The 13798-nt window shown below is 38.5% G+C and overlaps 1 protein-coding gene across 1 annotated transcript; it reads right to left on the bottom strand.

Annotated features, from left to right (window-relative positions):
• Positions 1-2901: 2901 nt before the first annotated feature.
• On the bottom strand, positions 2902-12281 carry LOC132965457 (cystathionine gamma-lyase-like). The gene is made up of 12 exons (XM_061033730.1): positions 12010-12281; positions 10180-10261; positions 9902-9997; positions 9695-9804; positions 9267-9401; positions 9078-9135; positions 8486-8563; positions 7918-8070; positions 6959-7080; positions 6268-6320; positions 5734-5872; positions 2902-4101 (listed from the first exon to the last, which is right to left on the bottom strand). Exons 1-12 carry the CDS (start codon positions 12193-12195, stop codon positions 4084-4086), a joined length of 1230 nt encoding a protein of 409 aa, XP_060889713.1. The 5' UTR covers positions 12196-12281; the 3' UTR covers positions 2902-4083.
• Between the last annotated feature and the right edge of the window lie 1517 nt (positions 12282-13798).

Raw genomic sequence — 13798 nt, forward strand, 5'->3', positions numbered from 1 at the left:
TATATCTTCTAAGTATAGGAGCCTGCAGGACTAACTTTCAGGACCATTCATAAGGAACAAACGGTGGCCGACATGCTATAAAAGGACCATAAATGTGGACGCCCATTACATCTGGGCTTCATAACATGACGCTGTAAATGAAGTGTATCACCCTGAAGGTCAGCAACACTGTGGTCATTTTTCTGTTTGGTTCATTTGGCTGTCACATTCAATACACGTGTTTATGTGTTTTAATTTTACAGCTAATGCATCAATTACAATAACATTTAAAGGACAATATGTTGGGTATTTGGTTCAGCACTGTGCAGTAATTCTATGTTGCAACAGTCACCAACACAGCTGGGGTTTGATTAACTACCAATCAAGTTTATTTATCTTCTCATTTACCCTCAGTGATTTATAAGGTACATAAAACGCATTACAGACACACACACACTCACGCACACACACACACACGCACACACACACACGCACACACGCACACACACAACAAAGAAAAATGTTGAAAAAGATTTTAAACATCCAATATCTTTTTGCTAGTTAATTACTGCTCATGTTATTGCTATTACTATTGCTGTTATGCTATTAATGCTGCGTAAATCATTTTCTGTGGGCATTAAACGTTTATTTTGTCCAAAATTGTAACGCAGAGAGGATGCTACTTCTCTAATTCTCTCTCTTGAGGAGAGGTGGATGAGATCAGTATCACTGTCAGAATTAAACATCTCAAACTGCTGCACATAACTTCTCCTAAGTCTAGGGCTGGGCAATTAAATACAGGTTTTTCTTGTTTTTTTTTTTAGTTTGGCCTACCATGATGACCAAAAAAAGATAATCATAATTTAGACGATTATTCATGATGTGTTCTGCTACTTTTGTCCATAGGTTTTTTCCTTTGTGGTAAAAAATGTGTTTGTTATATTTTGGCTTTAAGAGTACATCACCGCTATCTCAAAAACACAGTTAATTTATTTACTGTATTTATTTAATGTTTTTATATTTATATGTTTTCCCTTCAGTTATTGTCATGGATTGCTCGTTTTTCAAAGTATTCAGAACATCAAGTCAAGTCAGTCAAGTGTTCATATTCGTGATCTTGATATCAATACAAATAATCGTGTTTATGAATTTTGACATAATCGAGTAGCCCTTCTGAACTTACACTCTGATATTAATTTGCAAAATGTGAACTATTTAAAAGCTTCTGACCATCAAGTCAACATTCACTGTAGTCGGCCATGTTTGAATGTAATATGAGATGTTTGAGGTTTGTTTACCCTACAAGTGACGCCACATTTACCAGTTGTTTTTGCGACTTGTGAGAGCCTTTACAGACATTTTTCGGCTTGACATTTTTATTTATCTGACACCACGTGAACGCAGGGTAAGAAAATATGGCTGGCACCCAGCTGTCTTTGCTCAGCACGGAGACTGAGAGTAAGAAAAAGTTGATTAAGTTACAAAAGTGACCCTTTTGAAAACGTTCTATCCTAATTTTTTTTTTATCTGTACAATTGAATACCTTAAATGTAGAAAAAAATAATCTTATAGTTTTACATGGGGTTAAATGTCAGGTAATCTTTTGTGGGTAAGCAGTCACTTTCTATCTCCCACAATGACGGAAGAGACAGCCCCTAAACCCTTAAGTTGTTTATTTCCAGTTGAATCCATTATCCAGTGTATTAAACCTCCAGTTGAATTCTGCTACTGAAAGTGTGCCTATAAAAATAAACTTGACAGGAAAGTAAGCAGTCTCTTAAATAAAAGTGAGTAAGCACTTCAACTTTTGTCTCCCTCATCTCTTTGGTATCTTTTGGCACTATATTGTACTCCAGTCTGACAAATATGAATGTGATGTGTACAGTCGGTGTCACTTCTTTCTGGAAACAAGGTTCATAATTCAAACGGTTTTTGCTGCTTACTGCCATTTTTGGCATCACAGTCCATGACACAGGAAGTCGGGCTCCAAACTTCTTATCTATATATTTGTGCACGGGAATGTGATTCGCGTCTTCAGATGTGAGGGAGTGCAGACAGCCTAGAGTTAAATCATGTGGGTGGTTTTGTTCATTCTAACAGATTAAAACCCCATAACAGGAGCTACAGAAGAGCCTTTCTGTTTATAGACTTGAAGACTTGTATTGTTCAAACTAATGCTAGCACACTTATTTGTGATATAAAACAAGATGGCCATATCATAGCCTCTCTTGCCTCCCTTAAGCTGTGGTGTCAGAGTCTTCTATCCAGATTTGAGATGCATCTGATGAAGACATGTTTGTTCATAACAGGCCCAGGCTGACTGATGGGAGCTGAGGGGAAAGTGCAAACCTGCAGTGAATGATGATGTACTGAAAATCTAACCACACACTGAGTGATCCCACCACAAGAATTAAGCCTGAGTGTTCAGAGCTGAATTTCAAACACCTCAACAGCGCCTCTACTTTGACTGCATACCATTTCACCCTTCATCTCATTCTATTAGACTCAAATCTATACAGACATGCCAGGCTTCATGTCAATGAGGCACTGTTTGTGGGTGCTATGTTAATACATCAGCTGTGGCAGAGTCTTGAGAGTAGATTAACTTTATAAGAAATCTTAAAGGCTGATTCAGCAGTTCTTCAGAGGGAAAACTTCCACTCTTTGTCTGAAGGTTGCAAGACATAAAAGTTACACTTTAAAGATGAGAAACTTGAAGTCTTTAATGTTCCTGAGATGATTTGATCATTATGACAGCTACGTACTCGTTTGATCCATCGGCCTAAACCCCAGCATGGAGACCAGCACTGCCCAGGCTAAAGTGAATGTGTCATATCGACTCGTTGAGTTTACTGAGGCTGAACTTACGATTACACCGTTTGTGTTTGTGTGACGGTTCGGAGAAGTAAGATACACAGAGACTTCTACAGCAAACAGATTTTTAATGGATTTGTAGGTTGCATAATGACATTGATCTTAAGTGGTCTGGCCCAAATGAAGCGTGTACTGAGCGCTGGAGGATTACAGGGGGAAAAGCAGGAAGGAGGAGTGCCCAAGTGAAACATTTTCTTTGACAGAAAAACAGTATTTGAAGATTTTTCTTGGTCATTGACATAAATGTTATGAATCAAGTTAATAAAAAGCAGAAATAAATCGAGCAGTATTCTGAGAAATCCCCTTTGATTTTTTTTGTTCTTCATGACAATAAAAAGCATTTCAAAAATGTTTTTGCTTGGAAGTGATCCAAAAGGGTCAAGTGCACATCAAATTCAAACCGATTCATCTGAAATACATCCTGATAAGTATTGAAAATGAAGGATGTGATTCCTCTCCTCTTCTTGACATGGCATGTGAAAATCTAGTTTACAAAACTGCCATGTACGTAGATTTGCTTGTGTTGCTGCAACACTTTAAAGCAATATCGTCTTCATTTTTAGCTAATCTAAGGTATTTTATCTTGAGAACACATGTCTGACTTTAAGGCAGTCAGTGTTGACATTAGCTTTGCCTCTATGAGTCTGGTTAGTCAGATTAATAGTCATCAAAAACACAGCTGTCTTCTGAAGAACAACTATGCCAGTTATATTAAGGAGGTTACTTATACAGATTTATCAATCGGTAATGATATATGTAACATTTAATTTGGATACTGTTCTGTGTATTAAGTGTAGGAGGAAGCCTGAAGTGCACATGTTTATACAGTGAAAAGATACAGCAAATACAGTGTTTGGTGTTTACCCTGAAGAACCTCGAACTGTTCATATCAGTCTGGACTGAATGTCAAACTAAAGCCTTCCAAATGGAACTGAACTCGAACGAAACACATACAGACATAACACAAAACCAGCATTAGATAAATAAGATTAAAAGTGAGATTCATCAAAGAGATTCTCATGTTATGAATAATTGTGTCAATTATTCACAGATAGTATAATTTGTTTGTTTTTAGAAGCTGTTCCCTGAAAGGTGAATCTCTGCTATTTGTGCGCTTAACTGAGGTACCGAATGTTGATCTGCGGTGATTTAAGACTCCGTGTACCTCTCAGCATCCTCCTGATCAACTGAGTCAACTTCAGCCTTGGAGGTCGCCACGGTGACCACCGCTCACTCCTTCTTTGGATGCTAATGGAAGACAAAAGAACTGATAAGTAGCAGTCAACAACATGTAGCATGAGTCAGGTCAATACTAGATAAAAAAAAATGTTACAAAAAACATCACCCCAGACCAAGCATCGTTCAGCAGATACAAACTAATCCACAGATGAGTCATTTAGCAGCAACTTTAGCCGTCTGCCCCCATCTGACCTTCCATCCCTTCCAATTAAACGAGTCAGCCATCAGAGCTGCATCTTCCCTGGCGCACAGCCCGTTCTTAGAGATATTTGTCTCCATTTGCTACAGATGATACATTATCTGAATCCCAAAGAGAGGAAGTGCATGCTGCTGTGCAGGATAAAGCAGCACAAGGTGGCAGCGTGGGTTTTAGGAAAGTCAAATTCTCTGCTGATTGTAGAGCAGGTGATTGGTGGGAAGTTGTGGTGACTCATCAAAAGTCTGCAAAATTGGGCTCTATAAATACAGTTTTAATGGGATAAAATCTCAGCCAACTTTGGTCCTCTTATGCCAAATTGATTCTAAATGAGCTGTTGCATTTTTGCTGATTCATGACTTTCATTTTTTCCCTCTTTAATGTGTCGGTGCATAATAAAAAATACACTGCTATAAACCTCCTGCACTGACCAGAAAAATCAATAGCTTGATCCACATATTTTGCATTTGGTAAAAACCTCAGTTGTCATGCCAGGACAGAAAGAAAGATGGAGGTCTAATAAAACCTCAGATGCCAACACCAGCCAGTAATAAAATCACAGATGTCTGGATAAGAGCAGCCAGATCTGAGAGAAACAGTGCACAGAGGCGAGAGAGGCTGAAACCATGCAATGAACTCTTCAAAGTAGAAATACTTTGAAGGTTTTCCACACCAAATATAACAAGGAAAAATAGCGAGCTGCAAATAAATCTACCTTAAGTATTTTTAATAAGATTAACTCAGAAATGTGCTGAGTTAATCTCAGTTCCTGCATGTTCCTGCATGGAGGAACACGCCCCAGTGAAAGGCCCTGAGAGAGACTTAACAGACTGCAGCACAGACACAGAAATCTCACAGTGCATGGTGGATCTGGTGATGCAGCAGCAGGAGGTTTATGGGAGGAGTGAATACACCACAGACCTCTACAAAGTGCACATCCTGCAACTGCTGCATACCCAATCTTGGTCAGCAACTATTTACTGGTCAGGCTCTCCCTAAATGTTCCCAAGATAATTCCCACTTGGTCTCCACAATAGATTTGTCTTCATAATGTGCCATTTGCTGCACTTTACAGGTTAAATGTGTACAACGTTTTTTGCCAGGTAATGTTGTTTTAGAGTAAGCAAGTAACATATTTTTTTCTGAAGCTTCCTCAAAATATACTCCCTGGAATTGTGAGTGCACCAGTGGATTTCTTTTTAACTATTACCCTAGGTGCAGGTTTTTGATCACACATACAGCTCTTAGATAACTTATAAACGGTTACTTGCAGTAGAACAAACAGGCAACTGGTTATATATTAAATACCAGTATAACTAGAGTGCATATTTAGGGCGCTTTTTTACTTAAATTTGACAAGTGTTTTAACACTTTATTTTAACTGATGAAAAATACTTATTGCTTTGAGAGTCTTTTCTTTTTCTCCACATTTGGTTTTTACTCACAGCAGCATTCAGTGCCTGTTCCAGGTCCTCAATGATGTCGGCCTCATCCTCCAGTCCAACAGAGAGCCGGATCAGTGTGTCACTAATTCCGAGGACGTTCCTCTCTTTTTCCGGAACTGACGCGTGAGTCATGATCGCCCTGAAATTATGAATAAGGCAAACATTCTTATGTATGAACTGTACACAGAAACACATTCAGCTAATGTAATAATGGTTAAAGTAACACACACTGACTGCACAATGGACAAACACAAACAAACTCTTGATCGCTGCTGCCCACTTGTGGCCACCTTGCCACATTACAGCTCAAAACAGGTGCTTTACATTTGACGTTTTTTTTGCATATCAAAGTTGTACATGGATTATTTCACCTAATGTTATTTTATAATATTTTCTTCCACCAAAATAGTACTTCAATTTAGAGTACCTTACCAAAATAAATAATTGTAATTAATTAAGAGTACCTTAGAACATCCAAATGTAACACTTTAGTTTAACAAATTAAGGTTCAATAAATAATACATGGACACTTACGGGTGTTCTGCTAAACTTTCATATCCACCCAGGCTCTCAGCAATCGCAAACAACTGAAATAGAAAAAAAAGGGCATGTGAAACAAATGTAGAACATAATTAATGTGTACAATTAGTATAAATTATTATCTTAAATAAAAAAACACACAAGATAAAAAAGTACCCAACTACAGAAATAATCCATGCCATGGTCATACTGTTTGAAGCATTTTCTGGATCACTTTCATATAAATCTAGTTAATAACACATGGTAAATAACATCTGGTCTTCTTGTGTCAACACTAACCACTAGATTTAATTCAATCATGTTAAAAATTAGCATGAAATTGAAATAATTAAACAATATTTACTCAAAAAAATGTTGTTTTTTTTTATTGTCAATTCATTTTTTTACTCAAATTCTAGGAGTCCACTATTGCAAAAGAGTAAACCCTGCATTGGTTATTATGTCAAATATTTCAATCGTCTTTCCACTCATAGACATAAATTCTTCTACTGAACAGATTGAAAACACTAAAATGTGCAACAGGAAATGGCATGCATTTGGATCATTGTCTCTGTTCTATCAAAGGGTTTTTTCACACATTTATCCTGTCGGTGTCTGCATCTAAAACAGTCAGTTCTGCACGAGAAACCTTTATTCTTACAATTTCAAACACATCATCCAGATAAAAATGGAAAGAATGAATTACTTTGAGGTTACTAAGGAAGGCTGATGCATGCTCCAGTTTCCCCTTAATGTAGAAGGTGATCATCCCGGGACATCCGGTGCACTGTTTCTTCATTATATCATGCTGAGGGTGGGAGGGCAGGCCTACATTAGGGGGAGAGACCAGGATAAAACCAGTCAGGTGGGAATAACAGGATGATTGTACTTTGCTAAAGTGCAGACAAGTAGAGGTATACCCGCTTAAACACAGTTTGAATTGAAGTTTGAATACACCTTAGTTATTTGGATTGCTTATTGTCATTTCAAATGTACTGTGCATGTATGTATCAAAGCATTCTTTAGTCTTAGTCTGTAGTGTTTACTACATCAAACAGCTGCAGGTGAAGATGTAGCATGTAGCTTGAGATGTCTCCTGAGGCAATGATGACCTCAGTATAAAATGCACAAGTTAATAAGTCTGCTTATAAAAACAACAAAGAGCAAGCAGCTGTTAATGATTTTCAACATTTTATGACAGGATTAAAGAAAGGATTAAACAGTTGCTCAAAATGTATCATGTTAGACTTTAGCCGCCTATAACCAAACACAAACTGTTTGTACAGAAGTCTAGTGGCTGATGATTTAACAGCTTTGTTCTCAGATCACCTCGTGTATTCTAACTTAGTTAATGAAACAATTCCTTGGACGACAGTGGCTCAGTCTGTAGGGACTTGGATTGGGAACCAGGGGGCCGCTGGTTCAAGTCTCGGTGCGGACTTGAAAGTTTGTCTGGTGGCTGGAGAGGTGCTAGAACACTTTCCAAGTACCACCGAGTTGCCCGAACCCCCAGTAGTATGTTTGTGTGTAATTTGGTCCCATGTGTGTGAGATGCATGCCTCTCAGTAGAATTTAAGTAAAATATTTTAGCATTACATTTTAGATTAAATAGGGTTAGGGTTTTTTGTTTTGTTATAGCCCTACACTGCATAGTAGAAACATTACCTGGGAAGATGACACGATCCACCCGGGGATCGGCCTCCAGGAACTTAGCCGCAGCCATGCCGTTCTTGAAGTGCCGCTCCATCCGCAGGTGTAGCGTCTTCAGTCCTCGGTTACACAGGTAGCAGTCAAAGGGGGACGGGACACAGCCAAGTGCTGAACCAAGGCAGGGTTTGGGGGGGGGGGGGGGGGGGGTAAAAAGAGGTTACAAAGACCTTCAAACCCTAGATCTAGAACCCCAGAATGAGAAAGAATTCAGTCTGAAAAGGTTTTAAGTAAGATCTTAATTTTGGCCTCAGGTACACGTGGGTGTTTAATGAGGGAATGTAGGTCAGGCTGTAACCAGTGGGTCGACAAATACAGAGTGTGGCAGAGCTGGAGGTGAGTGCACTATGATAACCGTGACCTTAACTGACATCAGGAATTCATCTTGGAACTGGATCAGACAAGTCACTACATTTACAACACAACACACATGTTGGTTAAGTACTAGTCTTAAGTACAACACATAGAGTCAATGACATAACCTGATGAATGGCATGAAGTCATATACCGTGTTCTCTCTACTCACCATTCTGCAAAAACTTCAGACGGTCATACAGATCGTCCCGATTCACAGACATCAGACCCATGACCACATCACTGTGACCTTTCAAAATAAAAGAAAGTGTAAAGAAATGTTGAGATTCAAAAAGTAAATAAATAAATAAAAATCACAGAATTAAAGCCACTCAAGAAGCAAATAATATTAAAGAAATCCACTAAAAAAAAAAAGATATAATACTGATATATGTTGAGAAGGATGTTTATGTTAAGAATCAGATTTAAGTATGTAGATTTCAAAATGTTAGTTTTGATAAATGTGGGTAAATAACATTTTGTTTGATAACTGCCGGGTTTTTTTAACCTCTTCTCTTTTTCAAATAATTGACCTTATGGTACATGTATGGCATTACTAGTGCTGGTTGACCTTTAACAACTGTATTAAAATAGATGGTTGTATTTTTTCTTGATTGGTTTGGTGTTTTGCGTCTTCTTTTATTTGCCTTGTTTGATTAACGTTTATTACATGTTGATCTGCATAACAATTAACAACTGCAATTATTATGAAAAACTTTATGTTGACAATCCATTTTATTTATTTTTTTACGTTCACAACCTACCGTTCATGTATTTGGTGGCCGAGTACATGCAGACATCAGCTCCCAAAGCCAAGGGGCGCTACAAGCACACAAGACAAACACAGGCATGTTAATCAGTGACTCATTTCCACATGAGCTGGAATTCAACAGCAGGAAACCATTAAACTCTACTTCTACTTTAAAAAGAGCGTGAAGCTCTGTCACTCTCACCTGGAAATAGGGGGACATGAAGGTGTTGTCCACGACCACCACTATGTCTTTGCTGTGTTCGTGGATCATGTCGGAACAGGCTTGGATGTCAACAACCTTCATGGTGGGGTTGGTGGGGGTCTCAATCCACACCAGCTATGCCAGAGACAGACATGACGTCATTTCATTTTTGCAGAATACTGTGGCAAGCAGATCATTTACTGGTACTGTTTCACAAAAAAGCTGATTCATAATGACTGCTGTACGTTTTCCTAAAGCAAAGTGACACACCCACTTATGCAACATTGAGGTTTTGATGTTTCTTTGTTTATGGACCCTAGATTAAAAATGTCTGTTGTAAAAAGAGAGACTGAAGAAGTAAACACCCACAAGATTTAGACCAACAAAACAAAATGGACTTCATCTGTTTTTACCATCCTTTGACTTACTTTGGTGTTGTTCTTCAGAGCAGCCTTCAGCTTCCCTGGCATTGTGAAGTCTGCAAACGACACCTCCAGGGCAAATTCCCGGGCAATTTTTTGGAAGAAGCGGTTTGTGCCTGGCAATTGAGCAAAGTGGCAGTACTCACAATATGCTTCTACTTCCAACTGGGTATCTAATGGCACAGTGAAACCTATAATAATGGCTTCTCTTACCTCCATACACGTCATCCATGCAGACAATGCCGTCACCGGCCTTCAGCATGTGTGTGATGGTCAAGGTGGCTGCCAGTCCTGAGGCAACAGCAAGACCTGCAGGGGGGAAAAAACACAAAAGACTTTTATATCATAAATCATTTTAACAGCAGTGGACACAGACACTGCAGTTTGCACATTTTAATCTCTCTTGTTGAGCTGTTCAGTTAAAAACAATGTGATTATATACACTTTGTGGAATATGCTTGGCATGATTTTGTTAGAACAGTCGTACTTACAATAGCGTGCTCCATCCACAGCTGCTACAGCCTTCTCTAGACAGTTTCTTGTCGGGTTTCCACTCCGGCTGTATTCATACCCCTAAATGAAACATTACAATCTGTCATCAAAACCAGTAATGATAACTTACTGATGCCAAATAACTTAAGAAAACATTCTGTTAGCAGACACGTTGCCTAACACAAGTCATAACTTCTTTCTCACCGAACATGTTTTCATAACACCCCTGGCTTACCATTATGACAATATCCACTGATTACAAAGTTGTAATGTTGTAATTGTATTGTGGGTTAAGAAAAGACATCAGTGCCAAAATTACAGGAACCAGGAACCAGTAATTAAACGTAACTGTGCTGGCGGGTAAAAAAAACGTTCCTTAAACTCTCTGCAAGGACAAAGCTACATAGCTGTTCTGGTTTAAATTCATGTAGCAAATAACTATTTTCTTTCTAAATGTATGTTCAAATACACATTTGTCTCTTAAAATGATAAAACATAGCATTAGAGGTTTTTCAGGGTATGTGAAATCTTACTTGTGTCTGAAGCAACGGTGAAATACAGAGGGATAAAAGAACCAGAGGAGCTATTGCTTCAGACACATTCTGTTCCTGCCACTTTTCTTGTTCAACAAGTTCATATTTGTCATCAGTGAACAAGGAGCAGCTGTTGTTTTCTGAGAGCAGAGTTTTTCAAACATGTAAAATAAGGATATTGTGAGTGTTGCGAAATTGTGGGTGGGACCGAATACTAACAAAACAAGGTCAAGAGGTCTGGGGATCAGTTTGAGCAGTGGGCTCAGTTAATGGTCAGTTAATTAAGGATGAACTTTAGTGGTTAATGCTGAACATATAGTATGCTTCAAGATTAAATCTGAGAGGCATTAAGGACCATTCATACCTAAATTAAACCGATTGTACATTTGTTCACAAGAAAACCTAAAGGACATTTGCTCTCATTAATTTTATGACTTGTTTGCGTGAGATTGTGGTTACAATAGCACATTCAACGTTGTAACATGTAGCCATCAGCCAATTCATGACTAACCTAGCGTTGATTATTGCCAGAGACAAATGGCAGTTGAAAAACTAAACTTTTGAAAACAGTTTAAAACCGAAAGATAACAGCACAGTTCTCCATGCCAGCCTGGTTTAAGTCCAAGGTTAGATTTAACTGCAGTAAGGGACACTTTTGTTTCATTTTTTTTTTTTGCAGGTGTCACACATGATAGATAAAAAGACCTCTGTATTGTCATTCTGGATACTTCCCATGAAGCACCTTGCTCTAATACAACACAAAAAGGACTAGACAAAGCCTTAAAGAACATGCATGGGACATTACCTGGCATGATTGTTGTCTACAGGTTCAGATTTTGGCTTTAGTTTTTGTTACAGCTCAGTTTTTTGTTTACACTAAAGTTACTGTACATTTTCTAAAAGAAAACTGTGTTGCTATTCGAGTAATATCGCATTAGGACTTTCAAATTTCTTTTTTTTTTTTCTTTATGTATAGCCTATCTAGCCAATTTTTGTGATTAATATTTCACTTTGATGTTGGCTGTAGGGTTGGCTGGAAGTAGGGTTCATAGAATCTAAATACAGATATAAAACCATCCAAAGCTGTGTCTGAGGAAAAACTGCTCCGAAATAAACGTGTTGAGAATCTATATTCACATCTGAAATATATCTAAACACCTGTAGCCTATATTACGTCAAAGCTCACGTAAGTCCTCGTGCATGACCCCACATATGGGCTATACGCACGTGCATACCACCAGATCGCCCCCCTTGGCCCCTTCTCCTTAAGTAACCAAGTCATATCGTGCTACTTACGGCGTGGTTTCCTGGTCCGTTCTGCTTGAACGTGGTAGAAAGAGAAATCGGCGGCACAACAGCCAATGACTTCCATTGCTCCGGCTCCTGGCCGACGTGAATGGCCTTGGTGGCGAACGATTTAAAAGCCTTGTTGAAGCCGGCATACAATTCGCTCTGCTCGTCTTGTTTGTGATTTTGCTCCATGATGTCTGGTACCTCCAACTGACGTCGCCCAAATGCTCTCAGGGTGTCGAGTATGCATTACCGCTACATGGTAAAGAGGAAACCCATTTAGTGTAAGTCTGCGCTGTGCGTGCCGGCGTCAGCCAATCAGCGCTCATCAACAAGCAGGGGAAGGCGCTGATTAGGGGTTCTGCAGGGGCGTCCAAACCACGTGACAGTGCGCGGTGTTTGCTTTCTTTGCGTGTGTAATGATGTAACGTTTCCTGTAGTTTGAGTCAGGGAGGAAATATATTCACGTTAACATCACTTACTTAATTAATAAAGACTTTATTTATTACAATATTAATTTACAGTTGAATAAATACATTGACATAATTGTTCTAATACAGAAAAATGAAGTTATAATGTACAAAAACTAGGTGTATCCAGACATAGCTTTGTATGAAACCGCCCGCCTGGCGGACAAGAAAGGCTTCTTACCGCAGTTACCACCCAAGTGTTTATATCAGTTTTATTTAGTATTTAAAATGAAAGACAGTTGTTGTTGTTGTTGTTGTTGTTGAATGCGATGCATTTGAGGACGATGAGAGTCCGGGTTGTAGGCCTACTTCTAGGGAATTTAGTCGGAGAAAGAACAGCTAGAGAGGAGTAAACAGTGGACTAGACCAATATTTACTGTGCTAGACGCTCCACCCTGAGAGTGAACTAAATCCTGACATAATAATAGTGTTAACCTAATTAATAGATTATTGACGTTTAACTATTGTTCATCACCGCAATAGTTCTGGTTGAGATAGTGCCTATGTTACATTGAAATCCATGCATTATCGTTCCTCGCGGTAGCCACACAAAAGCAGACATTTGAGTTGTGTTTCCTTTCTTGTACCATAGGGGGAGGACGAGCTCTGTGGGCCTACTCTGACTCTGTGATATCACTACAACTCAGTTCTACCCTGGCTTGTCTACAGCTAAACGTATTCTTCAGTAACACTTAAAACACACCTTCCTTGAGAATGAAGCCAAGTGACAACTCACACATAAGAACAAATATTGAGGAACGAAGGGAAAAGACATGATAGACAATCTACATGGTTGTAGAGGCTATGATAAAATATAAATCATGGACCTTGTACAATTATCAAACTGAATACTCTATATATAAAAGTTTCACTGTAATAGACCACTTGTTGTGCAATGGCAACATATTTTATGTTGAGAACAAAGCAGTCTACCTAGATTAAATGTAGAGGAAGAAAATCAGACTTTTTTTTTATTTGTATCTATAGCCTACACTAATGTACAGAGTCGTGTTATCAAAAAGACAATAATGGACCAATTAACGACAGACGGGTTTGTAACATGATCATTAGTAAAAGTCTGATTTCTGAAAGATACTCATATTTGATCACTTTATGTTGTTAGTGTGCATAGGATAACTTAATGAAAAATGAACAGAGACTAAAGTAAATCAACCAAACTAAAGCAACCTTTCAGGCACTGCACCCATGCAGGTGGAGGCAGTGTTAAGCATTTTTGTTTGTATGCTTTAAACTTTTGATTTCCTACATTTAATTGAGAAATGTTTTTGTCTTTTTTTCTCCAAAATATCTAAGGCCATGCTCTT

This window comes from Labrus mixtus, chromosome 3 (assembly GCF_963584025.1).
Source record: "Labrus mixtus chromosome 3, fLabMix1.1, whole genome shotgun sequence".
In the NCBI taxonomy this organism is placed as follows: domain Eukaryota; kingdom Metazoa; phylum Chordata; class Actinopteri; order Labriformes; family Labridae; genus Labrus; species Labrus mixtus.

Excerpts from the sequence above, each read along its gene's own strand:
- LOC132965457 (XM_061033730.1), bottom strand. The coding sequence starts at position 12,195 with ATGGAGCAAAATCACAAACAAGACGAGCAGAGCGAATTGTATGCCGGC. Across the intron at positions 9,805-9,901 it reads CATGGATGACGTGTATGGAG|GCACAAACCGCTTCTTCCAA; the intron begins GTAAGAGAAGCC and ends CTCAATTGCCAG. Across the intron at positions 7,081-7,917 it reads GGATCGTGTCATCTTCCCAG|GCCTGCCCTCCCACCCTCAG; the intron begins GTAATGTTTCTA and ends CCCCTAATGTAG.